The 25872-nt window shown below is 41.5% G+C and overlaps 2 protein-coding genes across 6 annotated transcripts in view; both read left to right on the top strand.

The window, feature by feature from the left end:
• Window positions 1-19572, top strand: part of zgc:77784 (Ig1_Robo domain-containing protein) — a 56648-nt gene extending 37076 nt beyond the window's left edge. Inside the window, exons 8-26 of one of the 4 annotated variants that reach the window (XM_020051836.2) lie at window positions 283-454; window positions 641-846; window positions 2279-2360; window positions 2629-2803; window positions 3900-4066; window positions 4232-4353; window positions 4479-4695; window positions 5876-5994; window positions 6570-6753; window positions 8589-8807; window positions 9186-9228; window positions 9349-9488; window positions 9709-9990; window positions 11970-12108; window positions 16613-16968; window positions 17267-17383; window positions 17613-17789; window positions 18071-18210; window positions 18644-19572. In XM_020051836.2, coding sequence (XP_019907395.2) covers window positions 283-454; window positions 641-846; window positions 2279-2360; window positions 2629-2803; window positions 3900-4066; window positions 4232-4353; window positions 4479-4695; window positions 5876-5994; window positions 6570-6753; window positions 8589-8807; window positions 9186-9228; window positions 9349-9488; window positions 9709-9990; window positions 11970-12108; window positions 16613-16968; window positions 17267-17383; window positions 17613-17789; window positions 18071-18210; window positions 18644-18655 — 3069 coding nt within the window. In that variant the 3' untranslated portion in view covers window positions 18656-19572. Of the gene's footprint in view, window positions 1-282; window positions 455-640; window positions 847-2278; window positions 2361-2628; window positions 2804-3899; window positions 4067-4231; window positions 4354-4478; window positions 4696-5875; window positions 5995-6569; window positions 6754-8588; window positions 8808-9185; window positions 9229-9345; window positions 9489-9708; window positions 9991-11969; window positions 12109-14957; window positions 15074-15181; window positions 15362-16612; window positions 16969-17266; window positions 17384-17612; window positions 17790-18070; window positions 18211-18643 lie in introns of those variants that run through there. The other 3 variants (XM_010892239.3, XM_010892238.3, XR_004576244.1) reach the window with 3 other exon arrangements.
• A 3206-nt stretch (window positions 19573-22778) lies between these two features.
• Window positions 22779-24691, top strand: lim2.3 (lens intrinsic membrane protein 2.3). Of its 2 annotated transcripts, none has more exons than XM_010892241.4 (5): window positions 22779-22922; window positions 23354-23541; window positions 23746-23895; window positions 24157-24291; window positions 24485-24689. In XM_010892241.4, exons 2-5 carry the CDS (start codon window positions 23367-23369, stop codon window positions 24544-24546), a joined length of 522 nt encoding a protein of 173 aa, XP_010890543.1. In that variant the 5' UTR covers window positions 22779-22922; window positions 23354-23366; the 3' UTR covers window positions 24547-24689. The 2 variants fall into 2 exon arrangements, with proteins under 2 accessions (XP_010890543.1, XP_010890544.1); XM_010892242.3 differs by lacking the exon at window positions 22779-22922 and adding an exon at window positions 22952-22987 and having other exon boundaries at window positions 24485-24691.
• Window positions 24692-25872: the final 1181 nt, after the last annotated feature.

Raw genomic sequence — 25872 nt, 5'->3', positions numbered from 1 at the left:
CTGTTTGTGAAGTGGTTTTCTGTCATTTTGGGATAATCTTCTCGCGTTTTACGACCCTGGTCCACTAACTCAGAGGACTAAGCCTCTTATAATGAAATGGATGGACGGAGAGATGGGTAGAAGGATATCCCTTCCCCCGGTCCTGCCCATCTTCTCCTCTCTTCACACTGGCCTGGGTGTAAAGCATCTGTCAACTCAGATCGTGCTAACAGACCAAAACAACAGTCCTAAGATGTGTTTGTGTGGTTGTCTGTGTGTGCGTGCCTGTGCATGCCTGTGTAGATGCTTCTGTTTCCAGGCCAGCCCCACTCCCAGTCTGGCCGCTACTCTGTGTCCATGAGTGGAGAGCTGACCATCACTGACGTCCACCCAGAGGACTCTGGGTATTATATCTGCCAGGCCATCAGTGTAGCGGGAAGCGTCCTGACCAAAGCACTGTTGGAGGTTGCAGGGGGTGAGTTTGATGGAACAGATATGGTGATCAGAGAGATGAAATCCCAGTGCAAATAAATTGATTTAACATAGAAATTAAACCACACAGGCTCTGACACTTCTACATGAGCAAGTGTCAAGTGACTATAGGACTATGTGTGACAGTACCCACTGACCTAATATCATGTCTGTTCCCTCTCATCCATAGGTCCCCCAGACCGTGTGCCACCAATCATTCGCCAAGGCCCTGTCAATCAGACATTGGCTCTGGGGTCTGTTGCCCAGCTGCAATGTCACGCAATTGGTGGACCCACACTAAGCATTGCTTGGGAAAAGGATGGGGAGAGGATTGTGGGAGATGACCCCCGTGTGACCCTGATGGAGAACGGGACACTGCAGATTGCTAATGTTAAGGTAAGTTAATGTTATCCATTAAACATGGCTGTGATTTAATTTGTCTTTGCATCTTTATGGATGATTTAGCTTTGCTGTATGGAATTTCTCCAAAGTCAAAGGGCAGCCAGCCAAGGTTGTCTTCTTCTCTGGCCCGATTAGGTGACTATGCAGTGTGTAATTGTAATGTTTATGAAGGTGCTTGTTTATAAATACAAATGTGTTCTGTTTTGATGAAAGAGCAATCAGTGCCCTTTTAAATGCTGTGGCCTCTCCTGGAGGTGAGCATGCTGAGTGGAGAAAGCAGCATCATTTGTGTTAATTGACTATAGCCATGCATGATTAACGATATCACAGGCTTTAATTAAATCTCTGTCACAACACACACACTGCCCCCCCCCCTCTCTCTCTCTCTCCCTCTCTCACCCCTCCTTCTCTCTCTCCCTCTCTCACCCCTCTCTCTCTCTCTCTCCCTCTCTCACCCCTCTCTCTCTCTCTCCCTCTCTCACCCCTCCCTCTCTCTCCCCCTCTCTCTCTCTCTCTCCCCCCCTCTCTCTCTCTCTCCCTCTCTCTCTCTCTCTCTCTCTCCCTCTCCCTCTCTCTCCCCCTCTCTCTCTCTCCCCCTCTCTCTCCCCCTCTCTCTCTCCCTCTCTCTCTCTCCCTCTCTCTCTCTCTCTTTCTCTCTCTCTCTTTCTCTCTCTCTCTCATTCTTCCCAATCTCCTTCAGTGTTCTCTTTCTTTCTATCATTGCACCATGCTTAGCAGTTGTGCTCAGAAAACTTGGAGTATTAACACAAGGTCCAGTGCATCACTGCGGCAGGGGAATTCTGCCATGCCACTGCGCTCAATGAAACAAAAGAGATGCATTAGCTTGGCATCGAGGGAGAGAGAGAGATGGAGGGAGATGTTGAGACGGAGAGGGGGAAAGAGAGACAGACGCTAAAAATATTTAGCCTAGCAATGCCCCCTCCCTGTCTTGAATATTTCAGTAGTGGTTAAGCTCACACAGAGTTCATCTGTCCACATACTGCCAGTCCGTCAAGCAGAGGTCATTTCAGTGGTGAATGATCTAACGTGGACTCATGTCATGCTCTCCACCAGCCCAGTGTTAGAAACTCCATTAGTGCCAGTGTAGCATGTGGAAATGGAGCTTATGTCTACCTCAGGGGGAATGGTGACATGAAGCTCATGAGGATGGTTTTAGAAGCTTTCTGACAAAGTGGCATTTCATAAAAGCTTTTAACTCCAAGAACTATGAACTTGTAAAAGTGAGTCTCAGGGCGGCGCTGAAGCGGGGGGGGGGGAGACGAAGCAATTAATAAGTAAAAAGTGGAGATCCACTGAGATTTACTCAGATTAGCAAACACAGAAAAGATCTAAAGCACTGTGGTTACAATGTTTTTGGGTCCCTCTTGTCATGAAAGGGAGCTAAAATGCACCTCTCTGTTGCTAGGATACAGATTCAGGGATATACATGTGTGTGGTGTCCGGCACCACGGGGGAGTCGAGCTGGAGCGGGACACTCACTGTGAGAGGTAAACACACACTCCCATCTCAGCTCATCACCAAACCTACACCACGGGTTTCAAATCCCTCCATACACCTCATGGAAACCTACTTCACAGCTTCATCTACGGCATTAACTGCTTCTTTACAGGGATATCCCTGGAAGCCTTGAGAAATACTTTGTCAAACTATAGTAATGTCCCGCTCCTCTCGGTTGCTGTTATCACAGACTGTAGCCCCGCTGTATCCCTGCGTCTCTAGTTGTCTCATACCCCTGGCACCCTGCTTGTATCCCAGGCGACGCGGACAGAGAGTCCCCAGGCCCCCGGGTGTCAGAGTCCATCCAGCTGCCGGGGCCTCCTCAGAAGCCGGTGGTGACGGAGGTGACCAGGAACACTGTCACTCTCACCTGGCAGTCCAACCCCCATGAGGGCGGGGCTGCTGTCACCTCCTATATCATCGAGGCCTTCAGGTATTTTATGTATGACACACCAGAGGGTACCAGAGCCACATATTTAGAATGACGTGGTCCAAACTCTGGAAATAAATGTCTCTGCAGGGCACCGTGTGAACAGAGATTTTCTATTGCAGTGCCGGGTACCGGGGCCTTGCTAAGTCTATTGCTGTATCAGTTGCGTCATTGATGTGTACAGAGAATGTCAATTTGGGTTTAACTCAGCCATTCATACTTGTGCTTCAGGGGCAGGAAATAATGATATGAAGTCAAACTGCCATAGAAGATTCCATGAAAACATAAAGCATACTGGAGCAGAGAATCCCAGAATCAGTTGCATGAAGAAAAAAGACCCATTATTCCCATGGACCTGAACAGCACTGACCTGGGGCTATGGAAGGGGCAAACCAGCCAATGAGCTCTCATTACAGAGGCAGAGAGGACAGAGGCTCCAGCCAGAGCACAACACACAGACAGGCCAACAGGATGCTTGCAGATTGGCATAGAGACTGACAGTGCAGTTTGAAAGGTGGCATTCCCATGGGTCGCTGTTAGCTGCTTTCCTCAAACCTCATCTAACAGAGAACTCTTTAAAAAGAGCTGTCCGGCGCTGCATGGGGATCTCCTACTACACTAACACCCGTGGGCCTGGAGAACAGGGTTAAATGGACGTGAACTAGAGAGGAGAAAAGTGACGCTTGAAGGGGTTCGAAAAAGAGTCAAGGGCAGATTGTCATTCAGGTTCAATCTGACACATAGGACATGATTCCATCCGAAAGTGAATTATAGGTATCGCGGCAGACTTTCCAAAATATGCAGCTTTTACTGTTAATGGGCTCTCCAGAACATTGCCTTTAAAAGCTGCAGTGCCTTTAACCACGCTTTGGCATTAAATCCAGGCCCTAGTTAAGGAGTGGGCCAGAAATGTAGCCTGTAGCATTACTGCCTTAGTCTGGGCTCGTCTATCGCAGGGTAATTGACTGGAGAAACTATACCCTAGAGAGGAACCAAATGGTAATAAAACTATAATACTTGTTTTATTACTCATATTAGGGGGGAAAACAATTCTAGAACATCCCTACAGAACCTGTAATTGGTTTGCTTTCTATTCCAGCCAATCTGTTGGCACTGCGTGGCAGACGGTGGCTGACCATGTGAAACAGGAGAGGCATATGGTGATCGGCCTGTACCCAAACACAGTCTACCTATTCATTGTCCGAGCAGTCAACTCGTATGGACTGAGTGACCCCAGCCCCATCTCCGAACCCGTCAGGACACAGGGTCAGTACGGACACAAAACAGCATGTAATATGTGTGATATCGCTCAGTCACTTGAACAGTTTGGTAGTTGTTCTTACTGCAGAGGAGCCTGATGCCGTGCTGTTCTCTGTACCGTGAGTATGAAGTCAGGTTGCTCTGAATGCCCATCTCTCTGTGTTGTTAAAGATGGAAGTCCTGTGGAGCAGGGTTTGGACCAGAGACAGGTGCAGAGAGAATTACGGGAGGTGTCTGTCTACCTGCAGAAGCCTGTGGTCCTATCACCCACCAGAGCAAAAATCTCCTGGACTGTGAGTAAACCTGAGTATGAATCTGGAAAAACAATATGGTATTTTCTACTGTACTTAATGCCCTGAAAAGGTTTTGGAATCGATCATTAAGCAGGTCTATGTCCGCCCGGTTTTGTGTTGGTCAGGTTCTGCGTCCGTCCCAGTATGTACAGGGTTACAAGCTGCTGTACCGCTCCGTTGGCGGCACTTGGCTGGCCCAGGATGTGAAAGCGGGCCCCGTGCTTGGCACCATGCTTTCAGACCTGCGCATGAACACAGAGTACGAGGTGAAGATTCGCCCCTATTTCAATGAGCTGCAGGGACTGGAGAGCCCCGTGCTGGTCCTGCGCACCCCAGTGGAGGGTAAGACAGATGAAGGCGTTCTGTGTGTATGAGTCAGAATTCCTCTGATCCATCCTGTCAGTTCGTAGAAAACACATGGGTCAAGGAACATCAACATTGCTTATAGAATTTTTTTTTTTACATTTTGTTGTACCTCGTTTTTTCAAAGTTTTTTTTTAACAGTTATCTACTCAGCATGCACCGACCTTTTAAGGGGGCTTTAAATAAAAAAATATAAAACAGAAATATCGTCATTGGATAAGTATTCGCCCCTGAGATAACACTTGGTGGAACCACGTTTTGCAGTATGCACAGATATGAATCTGTTGGGAAAGGTCTCTACCAACTGTGCACGCCTCGATTTGGTAATATTTATCCATTCTTGTTTGCGAAACTGTTCATGCTGTATCAAATTCCTTGTGGAATTTTCCAGTCATGCCACAAATGATTGATTGGATTTAGGTCAGGGCTCTGACCTGGCAACTTAAGGACGTTTACCTTCTTATTGCTTAGCCATTGTACTATACAGTAGCTCTGAGTGTGTGCTTCCATTCCAGTTACAGCTTTCTTGCAGCTCTGATGATGATAAACGTCCACATAACATTATGTTTTCTCCATGTTTCACAGTTTAGGGGCATTGTTCTTCAGGTTATGTGCCAATGTTGTGTAACACCTTGCATTAGTGTTTTTGTCATATTTCAAACAGGATTCAGAGTGGGTTTTCTATAGTAATGGCTTCCATTTTGACACCCTACCATTCAGGTAAAACAAGTAGCAGTGTTGAAGTTGCACTTCTCTGATTAGCCTCTCTGATTAGTCTAGCGGTTTCTCAGCCATCTCATAAGGTTATTCAAGGCGTTCAACATCTTTTTATACCCATTCCCCTATCTGTGTCTTTCCTTGTCCCTTGCTCCTTGGTGGTCATGACTGAGCTTTGCTATCCACTACCCAACAAACGGAACGTATTGATACTGCTGAATTTATCTTCAAATCACTTGTGTCACTACAGTTTACATCAAGCGGAGGCCACTAACTGTAAAGTGTGGAGTATGATGTGTAGATTAGTAGGAGACAATCCTAGTTAAAATGCAACAATGTGTGGACATTTCTTGGGGCTTTAGAAATTCTATTATTAAACAGTTATTACTTTCATCCTTTGAATCTCGGTAACTAACAGTTTGCCTTGTTCACGTTATTCTAGTGTTAAGTGCTCCCCCACGGGCTGTGTCGGTGGTCCAGCTTACCAACAGCTCCAGCATCAGTGTCTCCTGGGAGCCCCCCACCACAGACATTCAGAGTGGTACAGTCCTGGAGTACAAGGTGAGGCTACAGTCTGAAGACTGTTGAAGCTGCTGGCTCAAGGGAAGTTCTTTTGACAGTTTGACTGGGTTTATATAGAGAAAAGTGCGCTGTTAATTAGTCACTACAGCTGTTCACTGGAAAAATAATATACAAATGCAGTGCTTTGATTTTAAGCAGACAGTTTTATTTTTTGTTGCCCAAAGATGCTGTGCATATCAGAAATGCTATGCTACATCTGACACATGCTGCTTTTAATACATCATAGCAAATGGCTTTCTGCTTGGTGTCAGTTAACAGTGACACACCGAAGGCAAAAACAAGCCAATTTAACCAATTTACGCGTCAGATTTCTATTTACTTGATCTCTTAGTTTTCCGTTGCAGTCAACAAAAACAACACATTTATTTTCTCTGTTTATTGGTAAGGCATTTAAAGCTCAACATATCGTATGTCAGCTGGCTGACAACAAAATATATGTACTTCTCCTTATTTTCAACATGACTTAGTGTATAGTATTTCATAGTTTATTTCCATTTCTAAAGTGTGTCTGCCGCTCCATCTCTCAGTATCAAGCTGGTGTGTTTGTATGTCAGGTCTGGTGCCTGGGGAGTGATTCTGAGAGCAAGACAGAGAGACACATCAACAGAACTGTTGATGGAGCAATGCTGTCCGTCTTACTGACTGGGCTGCTACCAGACCTCCAGTACAGTGTGGTGGTGGCTGCAGTCACTAGCTTGGGAGTGGGTGAACACAGCTCACCTATCGACCTGGTTCTCAGTGAGTCTGTTTTCCTACCAGAACCTAGTTCATTTCAACATGTACAGTTGTGCTCATAAGTTAACATTCCCTGGCAGAAATTGTGACATTTTGGCATTGACTTTGAAAATATGACTGATCATGCATCTTTTATTTAAGGATAGTGATCATATGAAGCAATTTATCATCGCATTATTATTTGGCTCCTTTTTAAATCATAATGATCACAGAAATCACCCAAATGGCCCTGATCAAAAGTTTACATACCCTTGAATGTTTGGCCTTGTTACGGACACACAAGGTGACACACACAGGTGAGAATGGTAATTAAAGGTGAATTTCCCACACCTGTTGGAAAATTGCAATCAGTGTCTGTGTATAAATAGTCAATGAGTTTGTTAGCTTTCATGTGGATGCACTGAGCAGGCTAGATGCTGAGCCATGGGGAGCAGAAAATAACTGTAAAAAGACCTGTGTAACAAGGTAATGGAATAAAACAATATAAAATGATATCCAAAGCCTTGTAAATGCCAATCAGTACTGTTCAATCACTTTCGGGGATCTCTTGATACCAAGCCAAGGTCAGGTAGACCAAGAAAGATTTCAGACAAAACTGCCAGAAGAATTGAACAGGATACAAAGAAAAACCCACAGGTAACCTCAGGAGAAATACTGGTTGCTCTGGAAAATACTGGTTGCTCTGGTGTGTTTGTTTCAAGGAGCACAATACGATAAGTTGCCAGAAAGAAGCCTTTACTGCGCCAATGCCACAAAAAAGCCAGGTGACAATATGCCCGACAATACCTTGACACACCTCACAGCTTCTGGAAAACTGTCATTTGGAGTGAAGAGACCAAAATAGAGCTTTATGGTCACAACCATAAGCGCTGTGTTTGTAGAGGGCTCAACAAGGCCTTTAGTGAACAGAATACCATCCCTATTGTGAAGCATGGTGGTGTCTCACTGAGGTTTTGGGGGGGGGGTGAGCTCTAAAGTCATGGGGAATCTTGTGAAAATGTATGGCAAGATAAAAGCAGCATGTTACCAGAAAATACTGGCAGACTTCTGCACGAAAGCTGCGCATGGGACGCTCTTGGACTTTCCAGCACAACAACGACCCTAAGCACAAGGCCAAGTTGACCCTCCAGTGGTTACAGCAGAAAAAGGTCAAGGTTCTGGAGTGGCCATCACAGTCTCCTGACCTTAATATCATCGTGCCATTCTAGGGAGATCTCAGACGTGTGGTTCATGCAAGACGACTAAAGACTTTGCATGACCCTGGAGGCATTTTGTCAAGACGAATGGACAGCTATAACACCTGCAAGAATTTGGGGCCTCATAGACAACTATTACAAAATACTTCACGCTGTCATTGATACTAAAGGGGGCAATACACAGTATTAAGAACTAAGGGTGTGCAGACTTTCGAATGGTCAGTTGAGGTCAGTAAAAAAAAATATTTGTTGCCATGTTTTGTTTTATGATTGTGCCATTCTGTTATGACCAACAGTTGAATGTGAATCCTATAAGAAATAAAAGTCATGTGTTTCGCCTGCTCAATCATGTTTTCTTTACAAATGGTACATATATTACCAAACCTCCAAGGGAATGCAAACGTTTGAGCACAACTATATAGCCAGTCAACCGGCTCCATTCACTCTGGTAGATATTAAAGACTCATGTTTCGATGTTCAGCTTTCTGAACTTTTTAGTACGGGTATATTTACTAGTATATAAGACTTGCTGTTAGAACATTTTATTAATTTATTTTTTATTAATTCAGTAGGCAATCTTGAATATAGCTATTTAGCAAAATAGTTAGCTAAACTGATTACCCTCAACTTTATATCACTCAGCTCTACCTGTGGACCTGCCTTTAGACCCTCTGCAGAAAGATAGCAGTCTCAGCCTATCAGAGCAGATCACAGGCGTGGTGAGCCAACCAGCATTTATCGCTGGGTTGGGCGTGGCCTTGTGGCTGGTGCTTATGGGCTTCAGTGGTTGGCTGTACTGTCGCCAGCGCAGGAGAAAGGAGCTGGGACACTACACCACCTCATTCGCCTACACACCTGCAGGTATGATTATTATAAGACTTTAACCACAAATCCAGCCCACATAGCATACAAACATTACTATTAGTGTTACACTATTAATATATTCCAATCCTGATTTTCACAAATACCAAGTTTAGGTGTCAGAAGCTGTTGTAATCTGTGGGTTCAGGATCCCTGTGCTTCTGTGATCTATTCCTTTTAGTGTATCTAGGTCAGACTAAACAGCATGGCCTTAATGAAATGACAAATGCATGCCAGAATCCCAATGGGGAAACACTGTTTGTGCCCTTCAGTATATAGAATATTATATTAATTTATTTGGCAATCAGCCCTAGATTAAATTTACTGCATAATAAATAGTTTTTTAATTGCAGTCATTCCTTTTGTTGTTTCCTGTAGTTGGATTCCCTCACAATGATGGATCTGGTCTAATCAATGGAAGGTAGAGATCTGGGTTTTATTCTGAGAATATCAGTGTAAACATGATATACTCTTTGTTTTACAAAAAGCACCGACTTACAGTAATATCTCACCTTTAATTTTCTCCATATGTCCACAGTAGACCAGGGATGTTGGGCTCTAACATGGGGAACTACCCCTGGCTGGCAGACTCCTGGCCTGCACCTGGCCTTGCAAATAATGGAAAAGACTCAGTCAACTGCTGCTCTGGTAAACTGGACTCTACAGAGAGATACTATAATGGTGAGAGACCACTGTCACATCTTGCAACTTAAAATGGGATTAAACACATCTGTTTGAATAGAAGCAAAATGAATAGTAATAAGTCATTGCTGCTGAAGTGATGGAACCTATTTGAGCTTTTGGCGATGACCTTGAAATTGCAGTGGGGAGATCAAGAGGTTCATTTAAGGAAATGGTTTCCACTTTCCATTTTTATTGACTTTCTATTTCCGTCCACCAGCTGGCATCTCCAATTACCTGAGCCAGTCAGACAAGTACAGCTCAGCATCCAACAACAGTCCTATCTACAGCACCATCAATAATACAGCTGCTGCTGAGGACCTGCAGTGTCTGGCTTACTATGACAGCTACTCCAACATGCCCTACACCCAGGGCCCTGACCCCTACACCAGTATGCCTGGTCTTTCCAACTCTGACATCTTTGGTCTGGGGCCGGATCAGGACCAATGGACCATCCAGTCTGGAGAGTATGCCAAGCTGCAGTATGCCAGGACAAGCAATGGTACAGACTGCTAATACCTTAAGTCTTACTAATGTACTATACACCTCCTGAAAAAATCAAAAAGGAAGGTTTTGAGTGAGGAACAGAAGGGTTCGAATTTAGAGACCGCTGCCCATTTTTCTTTCCAAAAAAGTTGAAAAGGAAGGTTTTGAGTGAGGAACAGAAGGGTTAAAATTAAGAGACCACTGCAAATTTAACGCTTCTGTTCCCCACTCAAAACTTTCCTCTTTAACTTATTTGAAATGGAAAGAAAAAGGTGCAGTGGTCTCTTCATTTTTTCCGGAGCCGTAGTTAGGGCACATGAAATGATGAGGTGTGGATATGGCCGACTCTGTTTAGACTCTGAGTTTGTGACAAATTGAACACCCAGCCAGTCACCTAGCCCCTTCCCTGCAATGTAAATTCAACACAAAAACATTTTCAGATGTATCAGTTTTAATCAAACCAAATTATGATCACTTATACTTCATGAATTCACTTCTACAAATCACTGTACAAGATATTACATTTATATTATACATTTTTTGAAAAGAGTAGTCTAACGTACATTTTGTTTTTAAATACTTATATTGTTATTTTAGCAATTAACCAGAGCAAACATGAAATGTTTTTGCTACAGATGACCAAATCTGTTGTTCTTGCCATGAGTAAGGTAGTTAACCTAAGTTGCTGCCAAGGTGCACAATGGCAGCCTCCTGGACCTCTTCAATATGAAGGGTTTTACTTAATAGCTGAAGTAATATGTGGCGAAAACTTATTTAGTGATTTCCACAAAAAATATTTGGTTTGATCTTATATGCAATAGATGATTAAAACACCTGGTTGGCTCACCAAGTTCAGCTAACTACAACAATTTAATCATAATGTTGATATAAGAAACACTACCATTGTGAACACATAGCTAGCATGCAAATGTTCAGTCGCAACAGTGAATTGGGAAACAAGTAAATCTAATTGCATCAGTTCACAATGCAAAGAAATACATTGACTTCCAAATTGGCTGTTGCCCCTCCGATTAGAAGGTGGTGGTGAAGCCTGTGTTGTTATGTTGGCAAAAGTTCCAGTAATAATTACTAGGCGCATGACCATTCCTATGATACAGTGAGGGAATTCCAAAGTAGATGGATTCTAATAATCCAAAGGTGTCTGATGACATGGGAGCTAATGGCCGGTTTAAGGTAGCTAGCTTGAGTATTGTTTTAGTTTTTTGTTAGCTAGTGTTGTTCAGCTCATTGGAACTTCCAGATGACATTGACAGTTGTGGGTATTTCAGAAGGTATACAAAATTACTAATCCATCTTTCAAAACCCTTTTTGGTTGTTATAATCTCTAGCTAACTACCCTTTAATGGTACATCTGGCCATTTGATTACACATCTAGTGAGGAAGAAATGTGCAGTTCTGGTTCTGTATTGCTGCTGTTGATTTAATTGCAAAGATTGCAATCATAATAATAAATAATAGATGCAAAATACCTACTTAATCATGATATCTAATCAGCACAACATACTTATTCATGATATCTAATCAACGCAACATTTACAATACTTTTGAAGGGCACTGTATACTTTACATCTGCTAGTTAAGCCTTCTTGACAGTTTTGACAAGGTTTCGGGTAAATTCTAAACTATGTCAACCCACATAAAGAGTTATACAATACATCCCTTTTTGAACAATGAATTTCGAAACAAGGGTGGGATGTTGATTAGATAATATCTGCGAGCTTACAGTGCAGAATATGTCTTGGAATTGTTTGTGACAGGTTGTGGAGGAACACATGACAATTGCATGTAATTTCAGAATCGCTTGGCAAGGTACTCATATAAGTGTGGGCTGCAGGTTACTGGTAGCTTGCAATCTAAATGCTGGAGAGTTCTGGTGTACAGCATACATATATTTTAACATGGCTTATTTCTAATATTCTATTGAGATTTATAATAATGAGTGTGTGGGTGGTCTGCTTTCTCTCTTTACTGTAGCCAAGCTGGTAAAGCAGAGGTCCACGGGTTCTTCATCCAAGTCTGCACCACTCAACTGGGAGAACATGTTGTCTCTACCAATGCCCGCTAATAAAGGAAAGGATTTGACAAAGCGGGAAAGACATGAGGGGATGAGCAGGTAACACTAGGTTTTATATATTTTCTGTACAGTAGATACCCTCCCATGAGATAGCTTGTTAAATACAGATAAGGAGGTCCATTGAATGGCTCAGCCATAAAGTCACTGCCTTGCAGTGAGCTGCATCTTTGGGAGACCATGATTTGAATATGGCCCTTGGATTAGCCCAGGGGTCCCACAAAGGATGGTGCAATTTGCCAGCACCATCCAGGTTTTTGGGGATCAGTTATTGAATATGGTTGCCTTGGCTTGAATTGCTATAGCGACTCCTTGTGTCTTGGACACCTGAGAGCTCAATCAAGGAAGACATCTGGAGAACACATTCCTTCTGGTGCACAAGTGTTCTCTGGGTTAGCCTTCATAGGCTCAAAATCAAAGCAGGTAAGGCAGCAATTGATTTCAATATTCAGCCTGAAACACAAGCCTTTAAATAACATTTTATTGGCATAGGGACAATTACGTGGGCATATTGCTGCCATAAAAAAAAAAAAACATGTGCATGAATTAATTGTTAATTACTTTTTTTCACTGGTAGTTCTTCAAAAGTCTGAGTATAATAAGTCTGAGTATAATTTAGACAAGGAAATAAACTATTATTTACAGTCCCTTTTTACCCCTACGCTTTCTCATGCTTAGGTTTTCATTATGGCTGGTTTGCTTGAGTTAATCAACGTATTTGTTTCAGCTTCATTTTACGTGCAATAGATTTACATTTACAGATTTAATTTTGCGTACTATGACGCCATTGACGCTTGTGGTCTGTCAGTTGGCTTTCATTCACTCCCATACATTTATAGCACCAGTGTAAGCACTCGTATGTGCGATTACGCAAGTTGTGTGTTTTAGCCATAACGGTGCATGGAAGGAGTATTACCTGCAAACTGAACCGGCCACGCTGTGCACATGCATGTTATTCAGTTCCCGTATCCAAACTGCTCGTATGCGTCAAGTCATTGGTTCTATTTGAGATTTTGTGAGCTGCAGGTCCCACTCTCATTGGTTGACACAAACATTCTAACCCACGTGGGTTACTGAAAGATGAATGAATAATGTTTTATTATGAACGATGTTGGTTTTCACTATATTTAGGGATTAATCCTCAGAGTAAAGAAACACATGATTTTGTATGACTCCTAGATCTTGAACTACGAAAGAAAAATCAAGCCTGTGTATTGCAGTAAGAGATGACGAAACATATGGTGACCAATATATACCTTCGTATACCCCTATTAAGATCACATGCATTTGATTTTCCATTCAGTACTGAATGACCAGACCAAAATCATTTGAAGTAGCGATACGAATCTTGCTTTTTAATATTCAGCAGGTCCACATGTAATGGATTTCTAATAATGTGCCTCAAATGGTCTTGGGATAATTTGTTTTTGAACAGCTTTTGCATTCTCCATCTTAAAGTAGAATATGTAATTTGATATTTCTGGTTTAAACCTGATAGTAAACTTTTCTGAAGTTTTACCAAAGTTAAAGTCTTTAGGCTCAGTTGAAACCATTAGCATGGCTGCATCGAAGGAATGTTAAGTTTCCTCTAACTGCTTGTGACAGATGTGATTGTGGACGTTACTGGGGGGACGGAGCTACTCTGACTGTACTGTGTCTTTTGTAATGACATTAGCCACCGTCTGATATTATGGATTAGCACTTTCCTGTTTCAATAACATGTCCTCTACTAAATCTGCTCTGACGTTGTCATGACAACACACATCATTTGTAGTCACTTTTGTGTTTTGTAACCTATTGCTGCTGGTTCCTTATTTTAAATGTAACTCTGTCAAATACAGTTACCATCTGTGGATATGGCTTTTCACATGCTTCGTCAAGCCTTCTTGATGATGAAGAACAAGTGAATGAATTGTGCGTCATGGATGGAATATTGTTCTTAAATAACTTTCTTGAGATTTACAGTACCAGTCAAAAGTTTGGACACAATTACCCATTTGGTTAAATGTGTCCAAACATTTTACTGGTACTGTATACATGATTCTAACTAGTTTTGTCCTTGCTGATTAACCCAATCTCTAGGGAATACTTAACTTAGTATACATAAATCTGTGACAACTGAATTTGTATGATATGTTAGGTTATGTTAGGGTTCATTGGAATGTGCTACTTAAACATATTTAATTTGAATTAAAAAAAGATTGAACATATGACGCTTTACAAATTTCATTTAAAGCTTGTGTATGTTAATGTTGTGTATCAAAGTACTGGGGTTAGGTTTAAAGTTTGGGTTAAAGTTACAAAACTGAAAAGGTTAGGGTTAAGGTTAGGTAGAGTACTGGGGTTAAAGTAAATTAAAAAACTCCATGAATTCAAACTTAAAACCAGTGGAGTGAATTTCAGGGGTGTTTCCGACTGTCTGGAAAAGGTGCTTTGATGTTGTCACAAGAGGTTTTGATAAAGAAGCGGATGTGCACCATTGGTTGGATAACCCCATTTCAAATTGAACTAATCATAATCTATGTTCCACTGAAGCACCACTCCATAAAACCAAACTGTCATGTTTACTTCCAAAATGTCTAGCATAGCTACTTCCAATCAGCCACTCTATTTACAGTTTTTTGCGATTGCTTACACACTTGATTCAGAACTCTGCATACAAGCAAAATAAGACACAACACTTGAAGATAAACATCTCATTTCTATGTCTAAATGATACTCTGCAATCAAAACCTAACAATGGAATTTTTCAAAATGGCATTTTTGCCCAAGAATGATACACACATGCACCATTTGAATTACTCTTTCAAAGCAGCAACAATACACTGGTGTACTTACAAATCACTGCTGTCTTTAGTACTTTGTAAACCTTTTACCATTTTCTCATACAGGCTGAAAGATTGTTCCAGTACAGTACATCCTCTCGTGTTTCATTGAACACAAAGATTGAAAGGATACTATTGTTTTGCCATAGCAGGATTTTACAACAACAAAACCACAACGAAAGGTAGAATTACAGTACAGTAATCAATACAAAATGTTACTGTAATCTCACAGACATTTTTTGTACAGTTAAATTGCAGTGCAATGGTTAACAACATTTTTTTATTGTAAGGGATGGGGAGGATGGTTCATGGATCCTGGCTTCTGTGTTGGCCACATCACAAGCAGTGTGGTCCCTGGCTAGGCAACCGGGAAAATGTCACCTTGGGTGCCGTATCTAACCCTGGGGTGACCCCACCTTAACGTCTCTGCATGCCTCTTCCATTGCTTGGAGAAGAGGCAGGAGGACATGGTTGGTGGTCAGACACTTTCCAACACCAAACTGAAAAGAATTCCTCAATCGGATTGATAAATGGGGACTAAGGGGTCAGGTATACAACAGGTTATTGTGGTTGCTGAAGCATTGACAATGGACAGTTCCTCTTCATGGCTGAGCAGACATTGCTTTCCACCCTCATGAGGATGTCTTGCAATTCTGTAGAAAATGCCAGAATATGATCTCATTGGGTTTTTTTTTACATGCTGTACTGTCAGACTGTATACAGTAACATCAACCCTGTTTTACATGTACTTCACAGCACTATACCTATTTTATGGTTACTAATATTGTAGGACTACAATGTATTGTACTGTGACACAGAAAGATGTGCAATAATTACATAGGTACAGTCTAGTGTAGAAAGTTGAAGACATACCTGTTCTCCAGTCTAAATGTCTGTATTATGGATGCTACTGTGTAGTGACTCAGGTTGGGCTGGTCTCTGCCTCCTTCATGATTTTTGACATAGTTCACCAAAGTGGCCCTAATGTTGTCAGGAAATATGTATCCGTCTATTGCCTGTCCCTTTCTTTGTTCTTGTTCTCGTCCTCCTCCTACTCCCCTCTCTCTATTCCTCTTCCTCTCGCTGCCTTTCTTTTTGCAAAGTTCTCACAAAAGAGGTGAGCTTACCTGAGGTTTATTTGTAGTGCTTAGGCTCAGACTGGTTTGTGTTCAATTACTGTACAAGTGTTTTCCTGTGTGTGTTGGGGTGGCTTGCCAATTTCAGGTGTGTTTTGCATTTTGAATAGAAATGTTTCCCAAAGATTGCAGGAGGTTTCATTCTAGAACAAACTGTCTAATGTAAGAAACCGGGTATAGTGTTTTGTAAGTGTGTTGCAGAATTGCAAAGTGTGTTGCAGGATTTGCAAACAAAGTGTAAAGCAGAAAATGTGTTTGTACTTTTTGTGCCTTGGTTTAAGGCACGATTACAAAAGTTAAAGTTTTGATGCTTTTGTCTCAGCATTCACTGTGTGTGAGCAATCCTCAAAAACTGTAACTCAAAGAAGCTCATCACTACTCCTAGTGGCCGGTCTGTACCCAATCGGCTTTAACATCTTACGAATTTCTTCTGTCAAAGATTTACGTTTATTATCTTGCATATTCCTCAGAGATCAGTGTGTTTTTCTTACTGGCGGTCTTTTCAATCAGTGTGTCAGGAACTTCTCTTCCCCTCCCACCCCCATGTCTTAATTATGTTTCCTGTTCCTCCTGTTCCTCCTGTAGCTCTGATGAGGATGAGGAGGACTGGTGTCCCCCATTGCCAGCCAGGACCTACCTAATGGAGGGCTCCAGGGAGGAGTTACCCAGCCTTCCCTCCTCAAGAGGGGAGGAGTTTGCCCAGAGCCAAGACTCCTGCAGACAGTCTACAACAACACTCCCACACCCCGCCCAGGAGGAAACACCAGCCTCCACTGTCAGTCCCCGTCTGCAGCAGTTTGACCTGCTGGCCCGCTACGGGCCCAGTTGCCAAGTCTCTCAGTCCAACCCGAAGCAGTTTGCCGAGGATGTCCATGATGTCAGCCAGTGGGGAAACACTTTCACAGGGGACAGCTTTAACTCAGAGAGGAATGGTGGAGAAGGTTAGCTTTTCCCACACGTACTCTCATTGTTTAACTAATAGAGCAATTATGTGTAGCTAGTCTGAGAATGAACAGCCTGGTCACAGAACTGTACAGAGTGTGCTGTAGCCACGTCCTTTGTCATTCGTTGCTTTGCCATTGATACAGGTATTTGCATGAAAACTAATGGTACAGGAGTATAGTACTTGGCTAAAGCACTGACCTATTACACTAAATTATTTTTATAATTTTATGTATCACAAAGTAGTTTTATAGAAACTCTATTTCTGACAATGACATCGCTTTTCTTTGTTGTCAGGACAATCTCCTTCATTTTCGTCTGAGTCGATCCATACTACGCAGGGACACAGAACCAGGATCAAGCAGAAAGGCTTGAGGGAGGGGCAGCACAGGCAAGATCATCATGACCAAGCAGGTAAGATCATTTGGACAGTAGGCGGTTTATTTTATCTTCATATCATATTTCCTCACCAGGCAATAGCTTTTGGAAGAGCTTGGCTTTAACTTGACATTTTACATTACCTTCCTATTTCGTGTGCATGGGAAAAGTCCTATAGTGTACACCTAAATGCAGCATGATAGACAGCAGTGCTTTAAGGGGCAACCTGTGTGGTCGATTGCTGACAGTGGTTTTTAATAATTAGCTGTCAATGACCTGCCGCCTCCGCCGACCCCACCCCCTGGTGTAGATGACCCCATGCACCTCCTGTCTGATGTGCTGAGCTGCAGCCGCACACCATCATCAGGCAACTCACCAGCCCTGCAGAGGAGAGGAGACTCCTCCCCCCAGAAGAGAGGCACTGCCATGTGGGGCTCACAGGGTACGCGTAGGTCCACCTAACAGCTGCAAAGTCACAAACACATACAGTATAGCAATATGACTGAGGTTTAGTAATACTTGGTCTATATTCTGATGCATACAAATCCCCTGTGGACTTAAAGGGACGCATCGGCTTAAGCGCACATATCTAGCAGCAATCCCCTCTTCACAGGCGGCTGGTAGTGGTGGTGGGTCTAGTCTGGTTCATCACTTAGAGTCTGACCCATATAATTCCAGCTGCACTTTTGCGTGATTGCAGTATTGTCTATTGTCATCGGGCAGATGAGGGGGTAATCCCATATTGCCCGTCAAGCTTCCTGCCCCAGGGCCAGATGTCAGGCTGTGGTGGCCTGGGTGGAGTTGCCTCCCTCCAGGATCCAACTGGACAGAGAGGACCTGCAGCTGCCCAGAGGAGGGAAGAGGTGAGTCCAGTGTGAAGTACAGCAAGACATTTGTTAGTCTCATAGTTTTTATCAGTGTTCCTTGTTGTCTTCTTTTAAAAAGTTCTACTTTTCTTTTTTCTACCCTCATTTCTTGCCAGATTTTAAGTGCTTGACCAATTTCCTTGCAGGCCAAATCAGGCAACAAGTAGATCACAAAACTGTTTTGCATAAACTGTTGCATTCATTTGTTTTAATAACAAATATCAATAGAAATGTAGGTCTGCCAAACAATACATTTTATTTAAATATTTTTTCAGTCTAGAATAAATATTATTCAAAAATGATTAAAGTCCTAGCTGTGCCTGAGCATCCTTGGGACTCATGTAAATTTTTTTACCCACGTTAAACATTGTTAATGGTCCCAGACCTTGCAGACCCCTGCTGAGTGTGATGTGTATTTGTTCACTTTCAGAATTTCATATAGCTGCAAGCAGAATATGTGACGTGAAGTTCTCCGCCATTTTTTGAGGTTGTTTTGCTGCTTCCATCTTTACTAAACTCCAGCCTTTTGCCATGGAATGAAACGAACTGAAGACAAAAGGGAAAGCATGTAGACTTGCCACCTGCCTTTTCAGCATTGATTCATATTTGTGTCTTTTTTAATTTGATTATTTATCATTTTTGTGTCTTTTTATTTGACTATTTATAATTGTTGTTGTGTTATGTCAGGCTTCATTTGTATATAGTTATTGTTGAAAGTTTTTTAAATATTTGACCTGGAATAAAAAAGATATATTGTATTTTGAGAACATAAAAAGTCTTAAAAATGACTGTAGATATTATACAGAAGATGTTTGAATGTACCTTATGTTTTCTTGTTTACCATGAAACCATTTTTATGTCTGTGGGATGAAAGATAATATTGTAGATGAGGCAAAACTCTGTTAAAAAGACCATCCTAGAGTTGGGCTTCTATGAAGGAGGGACTGAGTGTTTATTTTCGTTGTTTAGCCCTGTTTATACCTGGTTCCTTCATGTGTATGTTTATCCCAATCTAGTAGAGACACATTTTTTTAGACCCTATTACAATCATGACACAATGCTTCTTTTATTCGTCTAAACATGTGGGAAGAATCTGGTCCAGGATAAATAACATGTTAACACAAGGTATAAATAGAGCTTCTTTGTCATTGTGAAATCAGCCTTTGCTTTTTTTTTAATGGATATGGATTTTCTCAACACCAGATGAAATAGCCTTTGTCATTTTAGGTTGTGATGCTGAAAATGTGTACACTTATACCCTTAATTAACACACATTTTTATGTTCTGTCATCAGATCAATGATTTGTTTAACCAATAAAAAGAGGATCCTGTGAGCTTTTCCACTTGAGACCCATTCCTCCCAGGTCTTTAAAATCTCTCTGTGTTTAATTTGAACCTCCAGTATTCTGTGGCTCAGTGTAGACCCCCCTGCTGCCTAGTACACTGATATCAGTGAAGACTTTGGTCTGTTCTGAGAACCACAGATTCACATGGTTGAAGGTAAGATACAGGTTTTGTTGAACAGAGAGGGACTAGTGAGCATAAAGATGTTTTAGTGGTATCTTTTAGATTGTGTTGCTTTTATATCATACGAATTGTAGTGAAGACTGTCATCACCATATTGAAGTCAGTGTAATAATACTGGAGAGTACTGGAAAGTAGTTCCTTCCTACACCCAGTTGTGTGTGAATGCTGGATCTGGTAATGTGTTGGGCATTGGGCAAAGAGGAAGTACATTTATTATGATAAGCAAATGTACAAAGGGACCCACAGAGATTGGACATAATCCTGGAATTCATAGGAAAGGGGTTAAGCAGAAGAGGCATTGTTTTTCTAATATTTGAGTATGTTTATGCTGTGGATTAGGATCTTTTCCTGATTCACAACCCCCCAGTGCTCCATTCAAGCAGCAACACTCAGTTCAACAACCCACTGAAATGCCACTTCACATCTGTGTAAATTCAGTATACACTCAGAAGAAAAGGGTTCCGTAAGAGTTCTTCGGTTGTCGCACTCACTGTAGAACATTTTTGTTCCAGAGAGAAAAAAAAACGATTATTCTATATGGACAGCCAAGGAACCACCCGGAAACCATTATACCTTTTCAAATGAAATTAAGCAGTACTATACACACGGTAAGAATGAAAAATACCAAGATGTTTGATATCAATGGCAGATGATTTTGAATGTAACTTGACTAATCTGACATACAGTAGAAATTTGACAATTCTCAGTGTGCAAAGAATTTGCAGAGATGATCCCTTGTACTTCTAAAAATGCTGGTGAGTCAGATGGAGGTTGATAAATAACAAATATACGGTACACTGATTAGATTATGTGAAAGAGGCCTATGGAAATAGCTACATACAAGTTTGTGGATGTATGACTTAACTTAAGGCACCCTCTAGTGGCTGCTACACAGCCCTACCATTTTGCCTAATTGAGCCATTTTACACACACTATATGGCCAAAAGTATGTGGACACTCCTACTAATTATTGTGTTCAGGTGCTTCAGCCACACCCATAGCTCACAGATGCATAAGATCCAGCACAGAGCCATGAAAACTCCATAGACAAACAGTACAATGGGTCGTCCTGAAGAGCTCAGTGCCACTTTAATTGGGAAGTGAAGTGTCTAAGAGCAACAGAAGTCCAGTTACGATGTGCTGAAGTGCGTAGTTTGTAAAAATCTCATAATCTGTTGCATCACTCAACACAGAGTTCCAAACTGCCTCCGGAAACAACATCAGCAGAGACTGTGCGTTGGGAGCTTCATGAAATGGATTTCCATGTGAGATCAGCTGTATTAAATCCTCACATCAACATGTGCAATGCCATGTTTCGGCTGGAGCGGTGTGATGCACGCCACTACGAGACTCTGGAGCAGTGGGAACATGTTCTCTAGAGTCTGTTGGAGGAATTTGAGAGGCAGATCCTAGGAGAATGCTACCTACCGGAATGCATAGTACCTACTGTAAAGTTTGGTGGTAGAAGGATAATGGTCTGGGGCTGTTTTTCAGGGTTTGGTCTAGGCCTCTTAGTTTCAGTAAAGGATCATCTTAATGGTGCAGGATACAAAAACATTTTAGACAATTTGGATCTTCCAACTTTGTGGCAACAGTTTGGGGAAGGCCCTTTCCTGTTCCAGCATGTCTGTGCCCATGTGCACAAAGTGGGGTCCATAAAGATGTGGTCTGACGGGTTGGCCTACACAGAGTCCTGATCGCTACCCCATTGGGATGAATTGGAACAGTGATTGCGAGCTAGGCCTTCTTGTCCAATATCAGTGCCTGACCTCATAAATGCTCTTTTGACTGAATGGGCACAAATTCCCAGCGACACTCCAACATCTTGTGGTGGTCCACAATATACTATTGAAATTAGGTCACATAGAAGCTGTCCTACTGGAGCTTCCTTTTTAGTTCCAGCATGGCTCAATAATATAGGGTTAGAGCTACAAGTCCATTCATGGACAGTTTACAAAGTTCAAATCACCACAAAATGTCAACTCCATCTCCATGATAGATAAGGCACAAAAGGAAACATTTACTTGATTCTTTGAATACCACTTGACTAATTTATAATTTTGTGAACTCTGTAAAACATCAATGCTGTCAGATTTTTTGTCTAATGACAATGATGGAGTATCAGACATTTGAAAACTCCCATAGAATGTTTTATTGGGGATTTTCTAATGGCATTAGTCATGGCACGTTGTATAATGCTGTAAAACAAGACAAAGATTTGTTGATATGTCTTACATATTTAAATAAACTAAGATAAGAAATAAGAAATAAAAAATGTAAACGCTTGTTGGACAATATAATGTAAAAATGGCATACCTTTTATTATATCTGACATTGACATTAATCCAGCTAAATATCTAAAATATTTTCATTAGAAATATGATTAAAATAGTTCTTTATCTATTCCCATAGGAAAACCTTTTATTATTCCTTTTATGTTCCATGTAGAATCCTCTGTGAAACTTGTAATTCGACACAAAGTGTTCTTACATGGGGACAAAATACCCTTTTATGTTCTAGATAGCACCTATTTGTCTGAGAGTGATAAATATATATGGAATAATGTTGTTAATATTTAGAAAACCAAACAAATTTTCACAGATCTTCACAATTTTCAACAATCCCAGATTCATGAAACAGCATATTAGTCTAATCCCAAATTTTTATAGAATGTGTTAAGACACTACACTAGCAATGGAAGTTATGTAGTGAATTATGAATAGAAAGCAGTTTTGTGAGTTTAACTGTAGTTCAGATTAAGATTGTAATACCTGTGTACTCAATTTAAAATGTTCCCAACATAAGAAACACAACAATACTTATTTTCTCTGTGAAATTTATGATGAGAAATTCACTTGACAGCAGTAGTGTGGAAGCGATTGCAAACCCATGTCTACTGTGGACAGTAGTGCAACATTTTGAATTGAAACCCTTGTGTCATCAGTATTACAGCGCTTTAATAGTTTTGTATTTTCAGCAGATTCCCTAAAAAACAAAACTCATCCCCTGTGATTGGTTGTTGCTCAGCATGCTCTATTGTTCCCAGGGGACGTTTGTTCGCCGGGTTTCCTATGCACAAACAAAACTTTCCTGCCATCCTGGGCAATATTGGGTTCTGGAGTGCTTTGACAACCCCCTGAAATATTGACATTTCTTAGTTTTTCACCAAGAGGGAAATAAAGGTAAGTTCTTGCTAATCTGAGAGGTGTGGGTAAAATGTGATGTTATCTGTCATTTGACAATGAGGGTAATGTGTATATTAGTGTATATTTTGTATAGAAATGAGTCTGATCAGGCATGTCAGACAAGTGAAAGTATATCAAAGCTATTAGGATGTAATTGGCATTTGAAAACCTCTTGCTATACTAAAGAATGTTAATTGGAATATGAATGTTGCCTTGTAAGAGTATCCTTCATAAGAATATAGTTTATTCAAAGTAAGGAGTGGTCTATAATCCACCCTAGACCCTTTCAACTATTTAAAGCCAACAATCTACTCAGTGTTGTGTTGTTCTTGGTCTTTGCTACATTCACCAGTCATAAAATGGTAGTGTATTGAGATGCATCCCAGGCCTGAGATGTATGTTGACTGTGTAACCTTTGTGTTTGGCAGTGTTCTTGGCAGGATGTACAGCTTCATGGGTGGTGGGTTGTTCTGCGCTGGAGTCGGGAACATTCTCCTCATCATCTCCACAGCAACTGATTACTGGATGCAGTATCGTCACTCCAACAACTATATGCATCAGGGCTTATGGCGATACTGTGTGCCAGGGAAATGCATGACACACACAGATAGCATTGGTAAGAGCGACAAGTGCTTTTTGCCATCACATTTACTATAGGTCACATTCAGCTGAATCAGCTTATTTTCTCCCCCCGACAGCTTTAGTTGAGAATCCCTATAGTTGAATAATTTGTGCAAAATGCCACTGATATTACGCAAAGTGCTTATTGAGTAACCGCTCACACTTGGGTCATCATCGCCCTTTGCTCCCCTGTCACCAGCGTACTGGGACGCCACCCGTGCCTTTATGATCCTCTCCCTGCTGGCCTGTTTCATTGGTATCGTGATCGGAGTCATGGCCTTCATCCATTACTCCTCCTTCGATGGGTTTGACAAGACGTTTGCTGCCGGCATCCTCTTCTTCATTTCCTGTTAGTGTGTAACTTCTCTCTGTCACGTGTGGGTTTATCTGTGGCATAGTGTGGAGCAGGGGTCTAAGCTGCTGCCTCCGGGGCTCACTGCTGCAGCGCGGGTCTGAATCCAGCCAACTGCACTTTCAGCAAAAACACTAGAGCACACAAACCCAGAAAATAAAGTATAACAACGCAGAAAATACCATATACCTCTTTAAAAAGTATCTTTCCATTAATGTGATTAAATGGATCATGCTGCTTTTAAATACCTGTCCATAGGTTTCTTTGTACTGCTGGCGATGGCTGTGTACACTGGGGTGACGGTAAACTATTATGGGAAACGATATGGGAACTGGCGCTTCTCCTGGTCCTACATCATGGGTTGGGTGGCCGTGGTCCTCACCTTTTTCTCAGGTAGGATGACCCAAATCCCTTTACATTTGCACTAAGTAAGGAACAGATTTCCATTTACAAACTGTGCAAACTATGGTTCAGTGCAGCACAATTGATTACCTAATAATCTTGTTCATTAGTGGATAATCCAGAGACCAGCATGTCCATGAACTGAATAGTAATATCTCCCTATTCTGTTTTCATACTTTTCAAGGTATCTTCTACATGTGTGCCTACCGGATGCATGAATGCCCTAGAAACTCCAACTCCCGCTGATCTGACAAAACACACACACTCACACATTCATCAAGAACGACAATGATGAAGTCTTATTCCTGTTACCTCGCTTTTCAGATCTACCTACGTCATTTCCTGTTTACCTGACAGCTATTGAATAAGCAAAATAAAAAGGGTAAAACCAAATCGTTTTTTTTCCTTTCCATTGAGTGTGAAGTATATTATAAAGTATATTGGAATCCTGAATGTCTGATAGCTGTGGTATAAGAGAGCGTATACCAGTGGTATAACACCACACCACTTTATACTACTCAAATTGTGTTGGTAACCGGTTTATAATGGAAATAAAGCATCTTGGGAATTTGTGGTATAGAGCATGTGTCCAAACAATCCACGATGAGTTGTGCCAAAGAACAATACTTAGTTGTGGTATATTGCCCATATAACACACCCCTTCATACATTATGGCTTAATTTAATTTTTTGAAGGCCTAGTCAAAAATGTATTTCCCTGTTTCTCTTGGTGATTATGTTCACAGCAAGAGGTGGAAGTAATGCTGAAATCATGTACATTTTGATAATGCCCTTTTTGTGAATTCCAGCCTGTTCAGATGTGATAAATAGAAGGAATAAACCACCTGTGTAAGACATGGGCATTATATCAGTCAAACACGACTGTAAAAAGGAACCTTATGCCTACAAGAGAATTTCAAGGACCAAACCCAGCTGCTCAGGTAAACAAATTAAGAAAAGTACTTAGGGTAGCACTTGTGTCAAAAGCATTGGTCTTACATAGCTATGTCTTCAGTCCAACTTTGCAAAAAGTCAAAATGGTAGCAGATAATTATATAAAAGAGCATTGACATCCAGAAACTAAATCTGTTTAAGCCAATAAAAACATACATACAGTAGTTGGATGTGATCCAAGATTTTCTAAAGATTAGGTGGCCATGTGCCCCCTACTGGCCCTCCAACACCACTGCCAGCAGCATCACTTCCTCCATCCGAGGGACAAACCAGAAACAACACTACTTAGCTGTGACGGAGGTCCCGCATGTTTTGGTCAATAATATTTTTGGTTGGTCTTTAGGGAAAGTATGTATAATATTTGTGAGCATCACCATGACTGCCTGGGGTCTAAATAAGCAGTATAGGCCTCCCTGAGCCTGTCCTGTCTTGGTGTCACCAACTAACAGAATTAAGTTAATGTTAACAACATTTTGGCGGTTAAATGCAAGAAACATTAGTCACCTATTCTAGCTTTTATTAACATGGATGGTTAACAAGCATGTTTATGGCTGATGTCACTTGACATTTATTCTCATTATTTCTCAGTGAGCAAGCATGTAATGATGCATCAAAGTAG

The sequence above is a fragment of the Esox lucius genome, chromosome 1, assembly GCF_011004845.1.
Source record: "Esox lucius isolate fEsoLuc1 chromosome 1, fEsoLuc1.pri, whole genome shotgun sequence".
In the NCBI taxonomy this organism is placed as follows: Eukaryota; Metazoa; Chordata; class Actinopteri; order Esociformes; family Esocidae; genus Esox; species Esox lucius.
The sequence above is the reverse complement of the archived record's forward strand: the minus strand, read 5'-3'. Positions and strand labels throughout refer to the sequence as shown.